The following is a 23,976-nucleotide window of genomic DNA, read 5'->3' on the forward strand; positions in this document are numbered from 1 at the left end:
ACGGCGCATGCGCGCGCGTCAGCTGTCGAATGTTCGAGAAGCGGTGCGGACGGCGCACTACAAGGCGCGAGTATAAGATGCTCCGCATCTAAAATTGGCTACGTCACGTGCACCAGCCGTAGGTAGTGGAGCTGTTTCAGCATACCTCGTCAGATGGTCGACGGCGACAATGATCCATCGATTCCCAGCCGCAGTGTACGGAAGGGGACCATATGGATCGATTCCAACGCGGTCGAAAGGGCGCACCGGACACGGTAGAGGCTGTTATAATCCGGGTGAATGGGCCTTGTCTTTCGTCGTTGGCATAATGAACAGGACCGAATACAAAGGTGTACACACCACGCCAGTAGTAACGCTGGCAGATCCGGCAATATGTTAACACACCAGCGTGAGCATGTTGTGGGTCGGCATGAAAACACGCACATACATCAGATCGCATGTGGCGTGGTATAACCAAGAGCCATTTACGACCATCTGCGTGGTAGTTTCTGCGGTATAGTTGCGCGTCCCGTATCTCGAAATGTGTGGCTTGGCGGCAAAGAGCGCGTGGGTACGCAGACGTTGAGGAGTCGGAAAGAATGTTGAGGAGAGATTTTATCCATGGGTCTTTCCGCTGTTCATACGACATGCTTGAGACGGAAATGAGAGCAATGGGGAAGTTGGCGTCCGAATGCAGGTCTGCGCTGGATCTCACTGGTGATCGTGAGAGAGCGTCCGCATCACAGTGTTTTCGTCCTGAGCGGTAGACGACACGAATGTTGAATTCTTGTAGGCGAAGAGCCCAACGTCCAAGGCGACCTGAAGGATCTTTTAGCGATGCCAACCAACAAAGTGCGTGGTGGTCTGTCACAACGCCGAAACTCTGTCCGTACAAGTAAGGACAAAACTTGCTTAACGCCCAAACGATTACGAGGCATTATTTTTCAGTTACAGAGTAGTTCATTTCCGCTTTCATGAGTGCGCAGCTTGCATATGCGGCGACGTACTCTGGGATACCAGGCTTTCGTTGCGCGAGTACTGCTCCCAGACCAACGCCACTGGCGTCTGTGTGCACTTCAGTAGGGGCACTTAGGTCGTAATGGCAGAGAATGGGTGGTGACGTAAGCAGGCGGCGCAGTGTAAGGAAGGCTTCGTCACATGCCGGCGTCCAGTTAGAAAGATTAGCTGGGCCATTCTGTAGTTGTATAAGTGGGTCTATTATTGATGCAAAGTTTTGGACAAAACGGCGAAAATACGGGCACAAGCCGATGAAGCTCCTAAGTTCTTTGAGTGAAGGTGGCTTCGGAAAGTCGGCGACGGCTCGAAGTTTGTCCGGGTCAGGGCAAGTTCCATCCTTTGACACAACGTGACCAAGTATAGTAAGTTGGCGAGCTTCAAAGCGGCACTTGTTTAGGTTAAGCTGAAAGTTTGCCTTAGTAAGGCACTGAAGAATAATGCGCATACGGTCGACGTGGGTAGGGAAATCAGGAGAGAATACGATAACATCATCAAGGTAACACACGCATATCTGTCATTTAAGGCCGCGCAAAATGCTGTCCATCATTCGTTCAAACGTTCCAGCTGCATTTCACAGACCCAATGGCATAACCGTGAATTCGTATAGGCCATCCGGCGTAACGAACACTGTTTTGGGGCGGTCACACTCTGCCATTGGAACCGGCCAGTAACCTGAACGTAAGTCCAGCGACGAAAAGAATTCGGCACCTTGTAGGCAATCAATAGCGTCGTCGATGCGGGGAAGAGGGTATACATCTTTCCGTGTAATTTTGTTCAGTCGTCGGTAGTCGACACAAAATCTAATCGAACCGTTTTTTTTCTTCACTAGCACAACAGGTGAAGACCAGGGGCTAGAAGATGGCTTGATGACGCCGCGCTGAAGCATATCGCCCACCTGATCTGCAATTACACTTCGTTCCTTGGATGATTCGCAGTAGGGGCGTTGCCGCAAAGGAGGGTGCGTTACAGTGTAGATTGTGTGAGCAACGGTGTTTGACTTAGTGCATTTTGAGGAAGGTCGAATGAATCTCGGAATTCATGAAGAAGGGTTATTAGCTGGTCCCGTTTATCTGGAGGAAGGTCGCTGTCGATGTAACTATTGAAGATGTCCGAGGAGTAGTCATCCCGCGTAAAAAAAGGAGTAACAGCGTTTAGTTGAGCTTGCTGGCCAGGGTCGTGGGACTCAATATGCACAATAACGTTGTAATCAATAGGCAGAGCATAGCGCAGTGTTTTGTGAGCTCTTAAGGTGAGAGGGCATGAGCTAGGATTGCAAACGACAATTCCGGAAGTATCTTGGTGAGGTGGCAGAACTGCGTATGGCAGAGACGTCTACCGTGCACATGGCAGCGACTGAAACCGTCAGATGGGGAGAACACAATGGTAGAGCCGGACAATTAAGTGCGATTGACGGGGACATTCGATGGCACTAAGAGGAGGAACATAAATGTCGGAAGCAACAAGAAGCTTGCCAAGGTGAGTGCGCTCATTATCGGTAGATGGCGCATCGGAAAACACGGAAAATTCCACCTGCGCGCGAGCGCAGTCAATTACGGCGTGGTGGCGCGACAAAACCACGTCATAGTATCACGTCTTGGGAACAAGTGGTCAACACAAGAAACTCGGTGTGGTACAGGACGTCCTGAATAATTATACTCTCGCCGTACATGCTCCGACTGGTCGAATTGGTTGCACGCTCGCGGTATTTAGCAAAACCTCGGAAGGCGGCGTCGTTACTTTTCGTATCAAATGGCAGAGTTTTTTACTCATCACAGATACGGCGGCACCCGTGTCAACAAGCGCAAGAGTTCGTAGACCTTCAACAAACACTTCCGGAACGTTTGTGGGGGAAGGGCGAGGACTTCTACAATGCGACTATTTCACAGCTCGTGCCTCCGGAGCTGCGGCAGTCAGTTTTCCGTCTCTACAGGGTTCGGTCGGCGACGCAGCGAGGACGGAGAACGGTAGCGGCGTGGTGAGAATGAGCGACGGGGACCGAATGGTCGGTGGTCAGCAGCAGGGTGGTGGTCTAGTCGGTTGGTGAAGGGTCACGTTCCACTGATTGTCGGTCGAATTGACGGGGCAGTTCTCGTTGCGCGTTATACGGGGCTGGGAAAGGGTAATCAGAGTACCTCGGAGCTGCAGCCGGGCCCGTTGCGAAGCGCCGGCGACAGAAGCGTGCCACGTGACCTGAATATCCACATGCGTAACAGATAGGGCGATTGTCAAGTGTGCGCCAAGGGTTTCCGTTAGAGCACTGTTGTGTTGATGGAAATGACGTCGTTGGTACTCATACAGGTTGTGAAGTCAGCCCAAGCGGAGGTCGTGGCGGAGTTGCAGAAACAGCAGCGTAAGTCCATGGCGCGATGACGGGTGCTGTCTGAGAAACGGACGGCAGTGCCTCAGAGACCTGCGCCTGTATTACCTGCCTGATGGCGGGCGCGAGACGCTCAGAAGAGGGTTCCGTTGCCGGTAGATACGACAGGCACGAAAGTTGTCGGGCCACCTCTTCGCGCACATATCGTTTGATATCCGACATTATCGTGTTCTGGTCTCCACCGAGGGTCAATGCCGGGAGAGTTGCGTCGGTAGCCGCTGGCGGCCGTTTCGCAACTCCTCGAAGCTCTGGCAAAGCGTGGCGAGTTCGGACACGGTACGGGCGCCCTTGGCCAGCAGCATCTGGAAGGCGTCGTCGTCTATCCCCTTCAAGATGTGTTTGATTTTGTCTGCTTCTATCATTGAAGGGTCAAGGAGCTTGCACAAGTCGAGCACATCCTCGATGTAGCTTGCGAAGCCTTCCCCCTGGAGCTGTGCGCGTCTCCGTAGACGCTGTTCGGCACGGAGCTTGCGTACCTCGGGGCGAGCGAATACATCGGTAATGCGTAGCTTAAAAGCACCCCAAGTGGCGAATTCCGAGTGGTGGTTGTTAAACCAGAGACTCGCTACTTCTTTCAGGTAGAAGGGTACATATTGCAGCTTCGACGGATCATCCCACTTGTTGCTTGCGCCTACATTTTCAAATGTCGATAGCCAATCTTCTACGCCTTGCTCATCGGTACCGTCGAAAAAAGGTGGATCGCGCACGCGTAGCGCAGTGGGCACGATGACCATCGGAGGCTGGGTCGTACCTTGTTGGGTGTTTTCTTCAGCCATTTCTGGGATGGCAGGTAGTTTCCTGTTGCGGAGTTCCAGGTTAAGTTACCCAACACGTCCACCACTCTGAAACGGGGTTTATTGGCGCAAGTAGTACTTGCACAGCAGGTCTATTGATGCGGAAAGCGGGTGGCGGCAACCGACCTTCTTCTTCTTCTTCTCTCTTCATCTTCTTCTCTCTTCATCTTCTTCTTCTCTACAGTGGCATGGTGCTCGGTCTTGGCGAAGACAAATTCGAACCACAGCCTGTCACAGAACACCATGTCATGATGTCCGAATTCCAGCGACAGAACTAACGTGCAAATCGGGTTGTGTCACTCCCGGTGTAAATGCGGGTCTTTCGTCGCTCGGCTCCCGCCACGCTGGGCCAGCTCGGCACGACAACTGCGCGAACTGTCTTGTCAGTTCCCCCGCCTGATAAGCAACGACGCAAAAGGTTTCTGCGGATACCCGGCCAGGGCCACTCTCCAGGCCCCATAACAAACTTTAGTTATTTTTCGACCATGGAAGTTATTTTGTATCCGATGAGGAGCAAATTTTTCCAATCGCTTCATTACAAGCTGATAGATTTTTTTTCTATAAGTGGCGCAAAACGGGGAAGAGAGGAGGCGAGCTCGATACCCCCGCCGCTCACCCGCGTAGCATTCGTAAGCCAAATCTCTTCCCTACACTCTCCGGCATCCAACCAAGAGGTCACATGCGCATGACGTGCCCGAACAAGCCAAACCCCCGGCCACGCGAGCGGCGTTGTTTTGTTGACCAGCGTCTCTTGTGGTCTACTGCCTGTTTCTGTGAGATGGTTTGGAAACGCTGGCATAGACGCGGCTATAGTGAACTAAAAAAAAAGTCAGATCCCACGTACAGTGGGAATCAATGATGTGCGAAGCACGAATGAGGAAGGTTGATATGTCACTTTAAAATCAGCACAACATTACGAGGCGGAGGTAAATTATGCCGTGCATGACTTCTATGTCATGATTATCATGTTTTGACGTGACATTTACCTTCCTCATCTATTCACGTCTCCTGATAGTAAATTTGGAGAGAAACGACCGCGAGCCTGCCATCAGCGTAGCATGTGGTCAATTTTACATGACAAGCATGCCTTGATTATCACGTTTAAATGTGTCATTTACCTTTTTTATTCACATCACGTAACACCAACTTTGGTATACGTTGAGCTAGCAAAACGGCGGCGAGTGCATCGTGAGCGGGCTATGTTGTCACGTTCTTACATGACGCGCGCGTCCCGATTATCATGTTTGCACCAGTCATAACACCAAATTTGGTTATGTGGAGCTAGCGGAACGGCCGCGAGTGCAGCATTAAGGGCCCAATGTGCTCCGACGTAACGTTGACGCTCGCGCACGCGTGGCGCATGTAACCGCCGAGGGCAACCAAGAGATAGCGCTGAATAAACAAGAAGCGGAAAACAATTTTTTTTTTCAGGCAAGGAAAAAAGGCCTTTTTTTTTTCTCTTGTGAAGGGTGCGTATGCGCCTACGCGGTTGCCTCGGCTGGTTCTTTATTCTATAGCTATCCTTTTTAAACAGAAGTTGACGAAAGAGACCGAGACTCACGCAGGACTACGGGTGTCGTTATCTTTCGCCCGCTTGATTTGAGCGCGCCCAGCAGCGCACCAAAGTGCCCTTCGGAACACAGTACCTGTGTGTACAGAGGTTACACGGAACCGACAGGCATTCATTGGCAGCTGGCACCAGTAAAAACAATGCACGAATGAGTACGGGGAACGACATTTATTGACAGCAAAACAGCAATCACGTTTATATATATATATATATATATATATATATATATATATATATATATATATATATATATATATATATATATATATATATATATATATATATATATATATATATATATATATATACCGTGTTAGAAGCATTATTGCGAGTTCGCAAAGGGCACGCCTTCGTTTTCAGAGGCAAAACGAACAGAAAAGCGCATCTCGTTAGTGGTAACTATGATTACAAAACATTTGTGAAAATCAGCATGAGGTGCTTCAGTAACAGCTTCAAATTACAGCTCCTGCTTTCGCCGAGCACGGCTTCAACACCTACACTTTTTATTGCATTACGACATAGTGCAGTCAAGCTGAGGACCCAAGGAGGTTCGGTTTTCCACAAGTAAATTCCGATGGAGCGGAAGTCGAGATAAGCGCAAGCATTTGAACATGTGCAGGATCAGTTTAAATGAACGTAGTGCACAAATACACAACACTGACTGCGATAACACGGTCTGAGAGTTAAATAACCGACAAAAAAAAACAAATATGCGCGCATTGGCTAAAATAATCTACCTGTCATCGCCCTGACACTTGTAGAAATCGATGCCTTCACCGGTATGACAGTTCCTGCGGCACCATACAGCAGTACAGCGAGTATGCCTACTGCAACTGCAATGACTTACCGAAGCGAATAAAAACGTGCTAGAAAGAAAACGGAACGACGAGGACCAGGCCAACCATCGGATGAAAACTAACTGCGCATATATGCGCGGCGGCTGCCTTTGTCGAACAGCGGCAGGCCGGCAGCGCATGTTTTCTGATTCGTCACCGTCACCGATAAGAGAATCCATAGTAGAACTCGCATGGTACCACGATCGGTAAACAAATTTATTGCTCAGAAGTATACATTCAAATGTTACCCTTCAATTACATAGAAAAGAGCACTTTTTGCAAAATGGTGGTTCTCTTCGCTTTAGAGCTTGCTAAGGCGCCGCTAGCGGATTTTTTGGCGTCCCCGAGGGCAGATTTGAACGGAGTCACTATAGTTCTTCTTTAGTTGTCGATGTTTTCGCCCCCCTTCTTCATCGGCGATGGGCGGAACTTGAGACCTTCCGAGGCCTGGCGACGCTACGCTAGCAAAACGCGAGCATAATCTGACGCCAGGCGCGAGCGGCACGACCAGCGTCCGTCGGCGCGGCCCGGCGGCAACAGGCACGAAATGCGACATGCAGCATTTCGCGCCGATGACGTTATCCCGAAAGCACCGCGTCTGCCTCTTTTCGTGACGGAGGGACGCCGGGCGCGTCAAAATGTGGCATCGCCAGCGTCACGTCGAAGTGTTTTGCCGCCTTGAGTGTTTCATGTAGTCATGTTCTTACATGACACGCGTCTCGTGATCATCATTTTTGCACCACACACCTTCGTCATCCATTCACGTGACCTAATACTAAATTTGGCATTTGTGAAGCTTGCGAAACGGCCGTGAGCACATCATTAGAGTGGGATGTAGTCATGTTACACGACACGCATATCATATTTATCATGTTTGGAGGTGTCATTCATTCATGTCATCCGTTCGCGTCACGCAATACCACATTTAGTACATGTGGAATTAGCGAAACGGCCGCAAGCACATCATGAGCGCCGCATGTAATCATGTTGTTACATAACACGCTCACGATTATCATGTTTGCACCAGTCGCATATATTCATCATACATTCACGCCCCGTAATACCAAACTTGGTAAATGTGAAGCTAGCGAAACGGCCGCGAGCGCGACATGAACGTGGCACATAGTCATGTTGTTACATGACACGCACCTTATGATTATCATGTTTTCACCAGTCACATACCTTCATCATCCATTCACGTACCGTAATACCAAGCTTGGTATATGTGAAGCTAGCGAAATGGCCGCGAGTGTATCATAAGTGTGGCATGTAGTCATGTTACATGACGCACACGTCATGATTTTGATGTTAAGGTCTGTCGCTTGTGTTCGTCATGTAGTCATGTCATACGACTCATACCACACCAGTTTTGAAACATTTGATGTGAAAGAAACCACCGCAAGGGCACCAAGACAATGAAATGTAAATCATGACATTCATGACAGACATGTCACGATTTTCATGTTCTGAGTAGTCACTTATTCTCGTCATACAGTCATGTTATGCCACACCAAGTTTGGTATTGATACCATTATCGAAAAGACCAGGAGAGCTAAAAGTCATAGGCGGATAGATAGATAGATAGATAGATAGATAGATAGATAGATAGATAGATAGATAGATAGATAGATAGATAGATAGATAGATAGATAGATAGATAGATAGATAGATAGATAGATAGATAGATAGATAGATAGATAGATACATTCAACATCGCCGAAGTTCGCCAAGAAATGCTTCGCATTTAATATAATCTAGTTCACTGATTCTTATGTAGGGTTTAACGTCTCAAAACCACGAAATGATTATGAGAGACGCCGCAGTGGAAGGCTCTGGAAATTTCGACCACTTGGGGTTCTTTAACGTGCACCTAAATCTGAGCACACGGGCCTACAACATTTCAGCCCCCATCGGAAATGTAGCCTCCGCTGCCATTCTAGTTCACTATAGACGCGGCAGAATAGATTAGCACAATGAATGCGCGAACGCGTAAGAGCGTTACTTTCGCTTCTACCGCTGTCGTCTCATGCGGAACGTCGGCACGTTAGCCCCGCTCGCTCGCTGGATTCCGTGCCGAACGGTTGTGCCCCCGCGATCTCCCACGACAGCGCAGCTCTGGCCGACCGCGTTGCCATCCGTCATCTCCTGACGCCGTGAAGCTCTCGCTGAGTGGCCCCTCGTCCTCGGACTCCTTCGACCGTGGCCTCATCCTTTTGTTTCTTATCTTTACTTCTCACGTTATTCTTTTCATCCCTGCTTATCCCCTTCCCTCTTGAGCCACTGCTGAGGTGTCGCACTGTGATGCAGACAGATGCGCGGCTCACTTTTCTCTCATTTAAGAATCCCGTTCCCTAATCTCGTTGCAATTCACGGGAAAATGCATTCCCTTATTGCATGTTACTATTTATCTCAACCTTATTATTCTCTTCAAGCAACAAATTACATAAACTACGCATGCTGTGTTACATAATTTTCGCCATGTCACGTGCCACTGTTGGCAACGTCAGAGCACAGTCGTATACGTAGATAGAGGGCCAACATCACTGCACTGCCGTCTACGTAGGACAATACATTCGTGAACGCCATGCACTCATTCTCTCGGCGCGCACCTGCGAAACGAAAAGAGAGCAGCGTTCATCTTGAAATTTAACTCGTTTTTGCGGCGCGTAGCGTTGCAAATTGTGACAGACGTGATCGTGAACGCCCCATATACGTATTGTGTTTGTCAGCCCAAAATTGTCAAACCTGGTGAGTGGCCTTTTAAAAGTCCCTTAAGCCTACGCTATAAGAAGACACTGAATCTCGCGAGGTCATTCTCGCCCTTGGTGGTTCACGTATCCCCTCCCCTCTCCCTTTGTAGTATTCCAGCTCCGAAATAAGCCCACGTTTGTCGAAGCGACCGAGTCATACGAGGACATCATGAAGACTTAGCGACAATGTCGCCATATGACGCAATTGATCACGACACGCGACATTTGGCATCACCCACCTGTCGCCAAACTTCGTGGTCATGATGCAAGAAAGCAGTTGTGTGGACACGGGACGCAGTGCTTCTTTCAATATATCTAGACGTTTGTTTTGTTTTCCTTTCAAGTGAGCTCCATTTGAGGTTGTCAGTTTGCAACTCTATAGTTTCGCACATTCCTTCGTGACCACTGTAAGTAAATGAAGGACAAGGAACGGTAGAAAATAAGCAACGGGACAGGCGCCACTGAAACCGTACGAACTTCCACTAGAGCACAAGCCTTGTCGGCAAGCGTGTACCACGGTGTCTTTTCAAGGGTACTATTCTGGATATCGTCGTCGTCCAATTTGCGGGCCGATGCCATCTCAAATTCGTCCCCGATAGCACTCAAGTTTCTCGATATGTCTCGTCATTATGGCCGATTCTCCCGCAGACGCTGATGCTGGAACTGCGCAACTACGAGGCCCAGTCCAAGGACAGCGACCAGCAGTACGGATCCATTCCGGTAGGCCCAAATATATTTTTGCAATTTATATATGCATTAGAATCATATACCCTACTTCAGTTTATATATATATATATATATATATATATATATATATATATATATATATATATATATATATATATATATTCAGTAAATTATTTACTACAAGCCACAAATTGTTGGGTGATCGAGCCATGGCCCTTTTTAATTTTATTAGACGCTTCGACAGCAAAACATTCCACGTCATTTTGTACCGTTTCCGAGAGCCTTTCTGAAATACTTAGGTAGGCTTAGCAGAAGTTGCAATGCTAACCAGACAGGGCTGGCAGTTCCGCTCATGGAAAAAGAAACTTTATTCCGATATGCAGGAAGTCGGTGGCATATCATAACTAATCTATTTGAAGCGTAACACTTTCACCAAGTAGGTGGCAGGTAGATGTTTTATGAAGCAGGGAGCGTGAAATCCCATGGCCCAACACGTCATAAAATAATGAATGAAAAGAAAGTTCCAACTAATGGGTGTTTAAGCATGTCTTCAAAATTTCAGCAGTTCCGCTCATGGAGAAAGAAACTTTATTCTATGTATGTGCAGGAAGTAGGTGGGAGGTGGCCCGGTGCGAGCCACCCCTCACAAGCTCCCCATTGCAGAAGCTCATTGGCGTCCAACGCGACTCAATTGATCAGGGCCTTCTGGCTCGCCAGGTCGGAGCAGCCGAGAAGGGCTGCCATCCAGTGATTACAGGTAGCGTTCAGTTTTAGGGGGAGACTGTCATGCCTACACCGTGTACGTGGAAGATGTCCTAAGACTTCTCCACACAGTGAGGGCATTTTCCTGTGCAGGCAGTACTGCCGGCCACGGCAGTGTTTTGGCGTAAAGGCGGAGGAGTAACCGCTCCTCCGCCTTTGTAACAGGGTTTTGGATAAATTGAGTGGCCGAATGAGTAGAATTCAGTCATTTTTTCAAATGCCATTTCGGAAGGGCCTGAAGGCATTACCCGGAGCGCACGGGCTGCGGCGTCAGTCATTTCATTGCCTTCGAGGAACATGTGAGCTGGAGCCCATATGACCGTACGGGACGCGGGGACCCCAGCGTAATTGCTGTTTTGTAAAATGTAGTGCGCCAGGTGGGACGTGCCTGCGAGGAATATCGCCCCTCTCAAGTCTGAAATCATGACATGCGAGTCCCGGTCTGCGGCAGTTAGCGCGATCGCAACTTCCTACGCATGCGTTGTGTCCTGTGTTCTATACGTGTGAGGCCATTCACTACGACGTTTTGGAGGACAACTGCAGCCGCGTACCATCCCACATGGCGAGGGCCGGAGACTTCTGGAATGCATACGCGCTCCTCCACCCCTGTTGGATGGTGGATGTGCAGTTGAGCTAATAGGCGGCTGTGATGAGTGAAGAAAACGACGACAACAACGAAAGTGCAGGGCAAGGCGCTTGTGATTTCGAGCCAACTGTGCACGTGAGGTCAGCCAATCAGCTGATGACCGGTGGTGGCCCATAGAGGTGGCGTGCCCTGATTGGGCCTCGTGTGAGCATTGCGTGGCGTTAAGCTTTCTGGCTGGGGACGAGCCGAAGCAGCGGCAGACGGAAGACAACGAGGCGATCTAGGTTCCAGCTAGGGAACGCAGCTCGCCACGCTCCAATCCCCAGCTGGGGTGGTGTCGCCGGCCCGAGTACTGCATCTCGGGGCGCGGTCTGGTCTGCTGTTCTGTTCCTTGCCGAGGGAATTGCAGATCTAGGCGAGGCGTCTCCGCGGTCAGCCGTTCAGCACAGCGACGTACGTGGCCTGGCTAGTAGTCACGGTTGCGCCGAGCATCACGTCTCGACGCAAGCTGTTCGCTGGGCGGGCTGACCATTCCCTGCATGAAGCATCGCGTCTCCGATGCGGGTTGACTGCTCCGTCGTCGGACCCACGTCATCATGCGCCGTCGTCAATAGGGCGCCACACGTCGACACGTGAGCGCATTCCACGGCAACTTTCCACTGCCTCCTGCCCTGCAACTCAGCGTTCGTCGGCCCCCTACCTAATCCTGAGGTTCTGAAACTTTCCGCCTTGAACTCGCGTTTATTGCTTTCATCTTTCAGTCAGACAGTTTTGTTACTTATTTCAAATGCCTTGACGGTTTTTCTGGCTCTGTGTTCTATGTTTATTTTTCGTCGTGTGTCGTTACCACGTCGTCTCAGGGTTCATTTGTTTGCGCACGGCACGCAAAACAAGCGTGACGAACCTCCTCCATTAGTCCCCTCCTTTATTTACAGCGGCGATCTGACAGAGTCTTTGAACGTCTCATGTATTAATTCGTCAAGTGTGTTTCCCGGAGCTCTGTGAAAGTGTTTACCATTCCCAGGCACACAAGGCGCTGGTTGGACGTGGTTATTGGGAGATCGAGGCTACGCTTGTATATCTTCCCGAGAATCACCTCAAGGGCTTTCTCGTCGAACTTGTGTAGGTGGAGGTGGTAAGGAGACGAGTAGCTAGAGCACTCGGCTGGATTCGAATTCATGCACTAGCCACAAGGCGTATCTGCAACGCAACTCCCCGCACTTGTTGGAAACACAGAGAATCATACTGCCCACCTGTTTCCCCACCTTCCGTAGTTTGCTCAATGTTGTATCGACTCGGCGGTGTTTATGAATAAACAGACCCAGTACTCTAATCTCATCCTGTTTTGGGCTGGGTCCGCTTTCCAAGGACAATTCAATCTTGGCAGTGCGCTTTGGCGTGGGGCGGATGTGCACAAATTACTATTCGGTCGGGGAGCATTCAAGGCCGCAGCGGCGGGCGTTGGCGATCTCCACCGCTTACTGCAGGTTGGCTCCTATGTCCCATACGAAATCGTATCTCGCCCATATCATTATGTCGTCGGCATACTACTGGATGCCTTCAACATTCGCCAGCTGAGCCGGTAGTTTCATCATTGCCAGATTAAACAACAGGGGTGAGAGGACCCCGCCCTGTAGGGTACCTAATAGGTAGGTACCGTGTTCTTCATTTTGTATTCGGATACATGACTGTCGGTCGGGACTCGCTCGATGGATTCCGTGTCGAACGGTTGTGTCCGCGCGATCTCCATCGACCACGCAGCTCCGGCCGACCGGCTCGCCCTCCGCCATCTCTTGACGCCGTGAAGCTCTCGCTGAGTGGTACCCCGTCCTCCTTCGACCGTGTCCCCATCTTTCTCTGTCTTATCCTTACTTCTCACTCTATCCTTTTTAATCCCTCCTTACCCCCTTCCGTCGTGAGCCACTGTTGAGGAGTCGCACTCTGATGCAGACAGTTACGGGGCTCACATTTATTTTATTTTCTCTCCTTTAAGAACATTCTTCTCCTTTAAGTTATGGAGCCGGAACGGTTGATTCAGCTCTGCGTTCTCGAAACCATCATACGCTGGCATTTGATGTACGTCAGACACATATGTAATAATCGCTTGATTACAGAGTTAGCATGATAATTTTGAGGTGTCTCTGTCAGAGACATGGAAGCCCGTTGGAGATGTTTTTGTGTCACGGCTCTGGTATGGGTCGGATCGATCAAGGTACGAAAGAGACGCCAAGTGTTCCGGCTGGACATTTGTCTAGCAGTTGTGTCGCATCGGTCCAACCGATTCGAGTCGGCAAGCTGGGCCGCGTACTCTGCCACTTGTTGGGTGAGCTCGGCAATGCGAATTTCGGGCTTCCGATTGTGTTTTTGGCGGCGCCATCTGCGGGCGAGGCTGTGCCACGCCTCCCAGAGGTGCATGAGGTGGTTGTCCACCCGTGGCGTAGCCTCTGAGAGTAACTTCAATTTCCGTCGAACGAAGGTGGGTAACTAATTCCTGTCACCACGTGGGGTAATCTGTTTCATGAATAAAAGCCCTTTTTTCGGAACCAGTCGGATAATAGGCGGGTTTTGGTGTCCGCCTGTCGGATATGCCAAATGCCGCTAGGGACTTGCTTATTTGCGTTTTTCCAGCAAATAGTTTCTTCAGCGATCATCACGTTCACAAATAGCGTTCTTGTTGACGACTTTGCACAGTTGATGAGTGTTAAAATAAAACCTTGAGGGAACCAGCTAGTGACGTTAATCGTGCACACGCAAATGTGCAAGTGACCACATGGAGACTACCCTGAAGGCATTGTTAAAAGTAAATATGTGAATCAGAATTCACCCATAGCTGCGCTTATTTTCGTAGTGCAAATTGAGTAAAAGATTTTTTCGACTCCACGTCCTGATCGAGATATTTTAATAAATATAAAAATGTGATAATTCCGAAAAAAACATCTCGCTTCTGTTGGGCTTCTTCGCGAATGTCGCGCCGCTCTTTTGTGATTTCTTTAGTGGTGGTGGCTATTTGCTCGCTAGCATCACTCTCTAACCACGCAGGCCAACACGCAACTGAAGACACTCCTTGCTATCAACTCCGGATCCGACGGCATCCCGGTGAGCGATCCATGGCGGTCATTGCAGACGACCGCACATGTGAAAGTTTGTGTGATAGAAGTCGCTTGTGCATCAATAAAATGCTGCGTCATGCAGCCTCATGTCGAGGTGGCCCTGGAGACGAACAACGAGACCGTCATCCGGGCGGTGATCCTCTTCGCCGAAGGCATCTTTGACGGAGAAAGCCTCGTCTTGTGAGTAAGAGGGCCATGTACTCGAAAGGTAGCATGCATCGACCGACGCATTACTCGCGGGCACTGATGTCCGTCCGCGCCCAGGATCGGTGTCAGCTTGCCAACCTCTCGGCAACCACACAGCGGACAAAAAAAAAAAATTGGGAAAGTACAGGGCACATACATGGCGTCATCAGTCAGTTTTTGTCATTTTTTTATCAGTTTATCGATTTTTATGAATTTTTAATCAGCGAAGAGACGCACGTTTAAAACATTTCCCACTAAACACGAATGCTTGAAAGAGCGCAAAGCGAGATTCGCAGCGGTTAGGTGAGGCGTTAAGCCAAGAAAGAGCAGCTCGCGTTTATATTTGTGGCTTCCAGAGTTCCGCTAATATTATTCAGATCGTCTCTGAGGTGCTTGCAGAATGTGCCAATCGCTTGTCGCATTTTCAAGCTTATTTGAATTTTCCCCGCAAATGTAGTTATTTTATCAATTAAACAGGGAATCAACGAGTAACGTTAATTGTGCAAACGCCCATTCAACCAAAGGACCAGGGAGATTATGTTGAAACGCAAATATGTGGTTTCATTCGTTGCTGCGCATATTTTAATAAATAAATCATACGCGACTCTGGAACTCCTCTTTGAATTTGATTTAAATTTTAGGTATCAATAAAAAAAATTAAAACTAATAAGTGCAGCAAGTTGGTAAGAATGAACAACTTAAAATGGGAGCGCGTAAGACATCTGTCGTCTACGTGTCTATATTTTGTGTCTTGTGCGCTAGCCATTCTCAAATTAAGCATAACAGTGAGAAAATGTATTGCACACCCATTTCTTTGGGCTTCATTTGTCGTGAACATTCGTTCGTTAACTGAGTAGCATATGACAACTCTGAATTACGGTCAACGTAAAACCCCGTTTGAGTCGCTGATGGGCGACTGTTTTCCTGCCAAAGTCGCGATGTCAGGAGATGAGCGATCTCAACTGCACGAGAAAGCTTGCAAAGGAAAAGGATTCGAGATCCCTTCGTGCCGTTGTATCGTGCCCCTCAAGCTCGAGATCTTTCGAGAGAATAGCTCCTGATACAGCAGGCTTGCTCAATTTGATTAACCTGCCACAGTGTGAGGCCGTTATGATGCGTAGTTACTTTTTAACAAGAAAGTGCTTTATGCCGGGGCCCACCAAGACTTCAATGACGCACTTTCGTCGCGGAAGTGACGCCGAAAATACGTATAATCAGAAGACAAAGAAAAAAGTTTCGTCATCCAGGGTCCCTCTCAGCATGCATGCACGTTAGGCGGTGTTATATAACTGCCAAACATCGATTCGCAACTTCAAGGTATCGTGACACCGCTGAGCGGTCGGAAGCTCTGTTGAGATGATGGAAGTTTTTAACCTGCTTCAAACCGCAGACGCTGCTGCTAGTTTTGATGCGTTTGTGGTCGTTTTTCAACGTTGTGAATGGTATCGATATTACCATAACCCTTTTAGTTTTTCTAGTTAAAGAGAAAGTAGAAGTAAAAAGTTTCACTGCAAACCTCGATGCTCATATTTACACCAGGAGAAAAATTAAGCGTCCCGTTCAAATAATCGCTTAAAAAACCCATCAGGGGTTAGGAGGGTTAAATTTAGCAGACAATAACTAAGGCCCATGAATGGGTGCTATGCAGCACCTATTTTCTGCACCAGTACAGCAACTTCCATGTTTGCAGTTCTCGCCGTCTGCGCTCCGCTTCTAGAACAGAATGAGAGGACCGGTTTGAGAACGATCATCGCGTCATTACACATCGCTTCACATCTGCAGCAATTTGTGCAGCGTTGCGCGCGATTACGTACAGTCAGCGTACCTGTGCTACCGGGCATTTATTTTTGAGTGAACGGCTGCTGGAAAGTTACAGAAAACCTTAATGTAGTATGTTAGCGCTCCCCTATTTTCCCGAAAACATTAATCCAAGGGTCACCGAAGCGCGCGAAGAGCTGCAGTCGTCGCCGAAAGTGTACTTTCCGCTATCGTCTCTTTCGGGGCGATCCTCTCAACGACTGCCATGTTGGATGTACAGTCGCGCCACCAATAGGTCGTGAAAGTTGCGAATAGACCATTGCGCAAGCTCTCTTTTTATCAATGTACAGTAAACATCCAACTACTGTAAGGACACGTTTAACTTTCTTGTTTTACCTATTCCTAAGACGGAGGGATCAAATATGTTTGTTTTTCTCTCTCTCTCGCTGTGGAGCCGCTCTCTTCCCGCGTGGCTTGTACATTAAATTGTAGTGAGCAGGCCCATAGCCAAAGAGTAGGGGGCCACTCTAGCCTCCCCCACCACTCGAAGTCCTGACGCAGGAGGACGTTTTACCGAAACTAGGTTATCAAAATAGCTGTGTTTCATTCAAGGTCTTAAGAAAGCGGGCTCGCTCCGAAAGCAATTCCTCGCCTGGTGGTAAGGCGCTTCTGACTGAGCGGCAACATTGCAGAGAGAAATCGAGGTTGCAGCAACTATCTGGGAAGGAAGTTCCTTCGCATTGAGACTCGGCGGGATATTGACAAGCACACATGTATTACAGAATGTGTCACCAAGGAATACGAGACGACGACAACGTACACAAGGGAAAGTACACCATTTCCAGAAATGCCTATTTTGGTTAATAATAATTATTGAGGTCTTACGTCCCAAAACCACCACATGATTATGAAAGATGCCTCAGTAGAGGACTCACGGAAATTTTGACAATCCGGGGTTCTTAAAGGTAACGTGCACCTAAATCTGAAGATGAGTACAACAGCGCGAGACAGATGACGACGACTGACACGAGCTTGTTTCGTGTATTCCGCGAAGAAGATGAGGTGCAGTCGGAGGTAACGTCGGAAAATTCGACCAATGAGAGTATCCCACGCTGTTTGAGAAGCACCCAAAGAAAGAACAAGGGAGGTGGCCACCAGCGGAGTACCCGTGCTACGGCTGCAGCAGGCTGGGCCTTTCCACGAGCTTCTGGCGTCCGCCGGATTCACGTTTCTCATCGCATGGCGTCGGCCAGGCGTCTCTCCGACTGTCCTCCGCTGGCGAGCGACGACAGGCCGCTGACCCACCTGGTGCGTCCATCTGCCCCTCTCTGAGCGTCGCCACCGCAGCTGCCTCCTGTGCTTCGCCGACGTTGACAGTATACGCTTCATCACGAGTGGTGATACGACTCACACGTTTGGCCCAAGCTAGTTAATCGGTTTGGGTTGTGCAGGTTGAGTGTTTTTTTTTGTATTTGGCATCCTGTAAATATATTTGAGTGTGCGCGCGTTCCCAAACGGGCTCCTTTATACTCGGTGGCCGTTTCGTCATCAATTTATTAACCAACCTACACAGGATCCTCTCGACAGTGTCAGACTTACTTTTCCGAACCGGACATTAACATATTACTCATCCGGACTCATGGCTTCACGTAAGTGATTCGACTAATGAGTGAGCTTGCCCGAGGGTAAATCTAAGCACACAGACTGAATACAGTAAAAAAAATATCAGTGATAACAGTCCTTTTTGTGCGAAGCTGGCTTTCTGACTTCGTACCGACAATGAAGACCTTGTATTGACCTTTGATGAGACAGACACAGCTTTCCTTTTTTGTTTGTTTGTTTTTTGTGCACCTGTTTCTTTCCATTTACAAAGAAGGCTGTTCCATTCTTCCTTGTGCGAGACTGCCTGTTTTTAATTTTTACATGTACGATGTGTTCACAGAAATCGTTGCGCTCGGTCAACCTCCAAAGCAACACACTTTTTTACCACTCCCCTTCAAGATGCATCTGGCTTCGAGGGTGTGATGAAAACAATAGACAAATAAACAAATGATCAGGGCACAAATGACCGCTATAAGGTCAATGATGTTAAAGAGCGACAAGGAGGCTCCTGAAGGGTGCGATCAAAAAATCAATGATTCCTGGCGTTTAACCAATCCACTGGTCGAGCTATACCGAGTGAAATTTACAGCAGAAAATATTAAATCGCGCCTCTTGTTCACTCACTGAAGCACTCTATAATGTGGACTATACCTCATGCTGAGCAAACATTCGTTGGTTGATGGAAAAAATGACAATATTGTTTAATTGTGTGGCATAAAAGGACCTTTGTAGGTGTGAGGCACCTTTTAAGGTGATTGCTTGTGGGCGTCTAATGGCGGCACGGTGTGTCATCATAAACACACCAGAAAATTCAGGAAAATTCTCCTACTCGAACAGAAGAAGGCAGAAGTTAAGGTTGTTTCCTACCGGCGACTAGAAGCGGTCGCGCGACCACTTTCGACTGGTCGCAAACAGTCGCGAACGGTCACAAACGGCTGCAAAGCGACTGCTTTGGCTAGTCGCTTCCTGACCGATTTTTCAGTCGCGCGACTGCAGTCGACTGCAAAGCTCCTGGAACCAATCAGCGGTGCCCAGAAGTGACGCCAGCACTTCTATAAATCCAGGTTCATCGTTTATATTTGATTTTTTCATTGTACTGACCTCCTGTCGCCACATACAAACGAGTGCGTTCCTGTGGGTCTGTGGCAACATGGCCACCACGGAGTACTTGGCTTGTAGATGGCGGGCGCAGCAGCTCGATCAAAGGGTAGAATTTACGTGGCGCCATTTGCAAGAAGCTAAACGCCATCAAAGTAAAGAGAAAATAAATTGTGCACTATCTTCCCCTGTATTCAGAATCATTTTTGAGGGGCGAAGCTCCTTAAAACAGCACCATTCGTCCCTCGTAGTAGTAGTAGTAGTAGTAGTAGTAGTAGTAGTAGTAGTAGTACTCGTAGTGTGTAACTAGTCTTACATTTTGACCTCCAAGGTGGTGCCGGTGGGAGATTTCTTCTGTGCACTGTTGAACAATAAAAAATTCGCAGCGTGCGCGTTAACTAAAAGCCGAATTCTACTGTTTCTCATTCCCCTTTAGCAGCCATTGGCATGTACAGTGAGCACTATCTGACAAGAAAGGGTTGCTACGTTATACTCGCTGGGCGTAACCTCTTTGGTTTTAGAAATGTTTAGCGAGCATTGGGCCGCAGTGCCATGAATAGAGTGAACTAGTATATACCATGAACTCGAGTTGGTTATAGGAGGGAAGTAGACCCGAAGCGCAAGCCGTAAGAAAGTGTGTGTGTGCCTCCTCTCGTTTAGTCCTTGGAATGTCCGCTGGATGGCGGTGCTTCTATATGAGGAATATACGATGAAAAGATGCGAGATGGTGGTACTTGGAGTGTTGAATAGGTGGACGAACGGACACACAAACAGATGTATGGACGGACGCACGGATGGCTGCACGGACGGATGGACGCATAGACGGACGCAGGAGCAGATGCATGGACGAACGCAGGGACGGGCGCACAGATGGACGTGCGGACGCACGAACAGACGCACGCACGGACGGGCGGATGGACGCACGGGCGGCCACACAGACGCACGCATGGACGGACGGAAGCAAGAACGAATGGACGGACGGATGCTTCGCCCCACTCGATGTGGCTGCTCTAAAACTTGTGTGACTGCATCTGCCAAGTCAGCAAGATTCTGGGGACACGGATCTCACCCAGGTACGCCCAATTTTCGGCCACTTCGAGCAACTTTGCATCACAACGTAGCGAACGAGCTAAGCCTCACGGCGGCGGCTCCGCCGCTGCTGGATGCGGAGACGCCGCTCGGTCAACTCCTCAACATGGCGCTGCCTGAACTACGTGGCTACGACCCTACGACTCTGTCGTGGTCGTATATCCCGACAAATCCATCAGACGACGGCACATCCACCATTTCGGCGGAGCAAGCCGACATTTTTCAACTCGTCGAGGGTCGGCGTCGCCGCCGAAGAAACGCGGAAGGAGCGTCTGCACTGAAAACTCCTCTCAACAATTCAGCCACTGGAGACGCTCGTGCTCCATCTCCTAAAGCTCCACAAAAGACTTCACCAGTCTCCAAGTGGACGCCGAAACCAACGGTCAGGATGAATCCTGGCGACTACGTGATCGTGCTCAAGCCACGCATCACAGTAGCCCTCAAGGCAGCGTTTCAACAATGTGAGCTCGGCGCTGCCATTTCCCAACTCATCGGAAGGCAGCACATGAATGACATCAGCATTTCTCCCAATTGGGAGAAAAACATCATCATCTGTGGCACGCAGAATAACGAGGTGGCTCAGAAACTGCTGTCGGACTTTCAAATCAACACCAGCAAAGGACCGCTGCCGCTTCGCGGTCACCTCAAGCTCACCGGTGATGTGTGTCGCGGCGTGATTTCTGTGCACAACCTCGAAACCAGTGCGTCTCTGAAACATAGTGTGCAGTGGCGTGGCGGTGAACTAGTCTATGCGCGCAAGCTGGGGAACTCCAACGCAGCTGTGTTGACTTTCGCGGGAAGGAAGGTTCCGCGTTTCGTCCACTATAACGCAGAACTGACTCCCGTCAGGGAGTACAAGAAGACAGTGCCAGCGTGCTACCGCTGTGGTGCACTGGGGCACCGGGCGGATATCTGTCCCAACCCGGTCACCGAAAGATGCAGCCTTTGTGGCCAAAACGTGGGCGCTGGTCCTGAGGGGATGGCCCCCCACGAATGCAACCCAACGTGCATAGTTTGCGGGGGTCCGCACCTCACCAGCTCCCGCGAATGCACTGAAAAATTCATCAGGCTTCAGCAACCAGGGTCCAGGACATCGGGGACCCCAACAAAACCAAAGCACCGGTCAACTGGCAAAGTGCCAATTCCTGGCAAAGCAGCAACGGCAACGCTACCACCTGGCGCGGCGGAATCTCCAGCTCTCGGCGCTCCATCTGGCAACGCTGCACGCAACCAACCCAAGGTGGGCAGTTGGGTGGAGGTCGCCTCCTCTCCCTCCTCTCTCTCCTCTCCACCTCCTTCTGCCACAAGCACTACCGAAACACAAAAACTCAGGCATGAGCTCGCCCTTTTGCGATCTCAGAATGAAAAACTAGCCAGTGAACTTGACTCGCTCAAAACCAATCTCACTACTAAACCTTCGTTGAGCGACGAAGAGGAAAATATAACAGACAGGGAGATTCCTACTACTGTAGAGAGTCGCGTCGTGGCCCTGGAGACCCAGGTGAATGCCATAGAAACACAATTGGCCGACCTCCCCAAAATTATCCACGACACCATCGCGCGTCATATGGAGACTGTCATCGCACAGGTGACACAAACAGTAACTCACATTATCCAAAAGTGGATACAAGACAATCCACGCGTCCTCAAGCGCGTAGGGCCAATTAGGGACGTTAATCGCCCCTCAAAATTTAACAGAGTGACTCCAGATGAGTCGGACTTTTCTGAAGACTCCAGTACGTCAGCACAGGGTGCTGGTGAACTAAGTAATCTTAACAACACAACCCCACCCTCTATCTCCGAACATGGCCTCCAACCCTAGGTCGCGAGCCAGAGCAACTCAGCCGTTGTTACTAACACAGTGGAACTGCAGAGGTCTCAAGAACCACAAGAAGCGGGCTCATTCCCGCCTCTATCTTGAGACCTTTGAGTTCCTTGTTGCCGTGGTTGCCCTTCAGGAACCCGGCTCGGACGTCAAACTCACAAATTACACTACATTTCAACACAACCCGGAGACATGTATACTTGTTCACAAGCAATATACCGCCCAGGAAGTCACACTCCCCACAACACCGCCTTTCCCATACACAATGGTGTCGGTGCTGCCTATAAGGCGATCTGACCCACCTGTTCATATTTTAAACATTTACTGTCCCCCAAAGCTTAAGAACGTCACGTTCAGCGAAACTTTCACACAAGCTATGCAGGTGGCAGGACGAGACCCCCTCCTGATCGTCGGCGACTTCAATGCCCCAAGCAGGTTATGGGGTTACCCACGAGAGGACACGCGTGGAAGGAAGCTTGCGGAACTTCTTTCTACACTTGGACTCACCCTCCACACTGATCCCGCCAGCCCAACACGTGTAGGCAACTCTGTTCAACGAGATACTTGCCCGGACCTCACAATTACACGCAACATACGCCATGCCGACTGGCTGAACACACAGGACACTCTCGGTAGTGATCATTGTGTATTAAACACAACTGTGTACATGCGTCCCTTAAAACGCCCACTTACACAAGCTCGTATCCCAGACTGGACAACTTTCCGCACCACTCTACCTATTGTAGACCCTCTCCAGTCGGGATACGACACCTGGTCTAAATCACTGACGTCTACACTGAAACAACACGAACAGCTGATACAGCTCACGGAAACTCAAACGGACGTAGACAACCACCTCCTCCATCTTTGGCAGGCCCGCCGCAGCCTCACCAAACGATGGAAAAAACAGAAACATAACAGACGCCTCAAGAAACGCATCCTAGAACTCACGGAGCAAGCTGCGGAATATGCTGCTCAGCTAGCCGACACTAACTGGGTGGACAGGTGCAACACGGCTGCACGCCAGATGTCTGGTCGCAACACGTGGCGCCTGTTTCGCGCTCTCATCGATCCAACACAAACACGCACGGAAACTCAACGTCACTTACATAAGGTCATGCACAACTTTACAGGAACGACAACACAGCTGGCAAACACGCTCAGGGACCGATACCTGTGCACCACCAAGGACCCCCGGACGGCCGCATACTCCTACGCAGGCAAAAAGAACACGCAGTTGGACACCCCGTTCCAGCTCCACGACCTCCAGGCGGCCTTACGCAAGATGAAGCGTGGCACTGTACCAGGGCGTGACCAGGTTACGGTCAAACTGTTGGCCAATCTTCCCGACGCAGCCTACGCCACGCTCCTCAAATACATCAATAGCATTTGGGACGGAGAAACTCCTCTCCCTCTTGAATGGAAATCAGCTCTCGTGACCTTCATCCCGAAGCAGGTAAACCTATTGACGTGGAGAACCTTCGCCCCATCTCCCTCACGTCTTGTGTCGGCAAGCTGATGGAAACGATGGTGCGCGACAGACTCTCCGAGTTTCTAGAAACACAGCACACTTTTGCGGACACCATGTTTGGATTCCGCCCTCAGAAGTCAGCCCAGGATATACTTCTACAGCTCCACCATGACATATTAGATCCTGTTGAATGCCCCCACAATGACAAGGTAGTCCTGGCCTTGGATCTTAAAGGAGCATTCGACAACGTGAAGCATGAGGTAATCCTTGACCACCTCAGTCAGACCAACTGTGGTTATAAAACATTCAATTATGTTAGACAGTTTCTTACAGACCGTCGAGCCTACATACGCATACAAGATGAGGAACATGGGCCTTACGTCATCGGCTCGAGGGGAACTCCTCAAGGCGCGGTCCTCTCTCCTCTCCTATTTAATATAGCCATGCTTCATCTTCCCCCCAAATTGGCTTCTTTACCA

General features: G+C 49.5%; 2 protein-coding genes across 7 annotated transcripts in view; one reads left to right on the plus strand and one right to left on the minus strand.

The window, feature by feature from the left end:
- Positions 1 to 23,976, minus strand: part of LOC119167677 (sodium-dependent glucose transporter 1A-like) — a 197,236-nt gene that overhangs the window by 144,819 nt on the left and 28,441 nt on the right. The window lies entirely within an intron of this gene.
- LOC119181914 (BBSome complex member BBS2) overlaps positions 1 to 23,976 on the plus strand; it is a 163,729-nt gene that overhangs the window by 42,221 nt on the left and 97,532 nt on the right. For 2 of the 3 annotated variants that reach the window (XM_075876066.1, XM_075876062.1), the window contains 2 exons: positions 9,972 to 10,043; positions 14,398 to 14,648. In XM_075876066.1, the coding sequence (XP_075732181.1) occupies positions 9,972 to 10,043; positions 14,398 to 14,648 (323 nt within the window). The remainder of the gene's footprint in view (positions 1 to 9,971; positions 10,044 to 14,397; positions 14,649 to 23,976) is intronic. The other variant, XM_075876063.1, reaches the window with a different exon arrangement.

The sequence above is a fragment of the Rhipicephalus microplus genome, chromosome 10, assembly GCF_043290135.1.
Source record: "Rhipicephalus microplus isolate Deutch F79 chromosome 10, USDA_Rmic, whole genome shotgun sequence".
Classification (NCBI taxonomy): domain Eukaryota; kingdom Metazoa; phylum Arthropoda; class Arachnida; order Ixodida; family Ixodidae; genus Rhipicephalus; species Rhipicephalus microplus.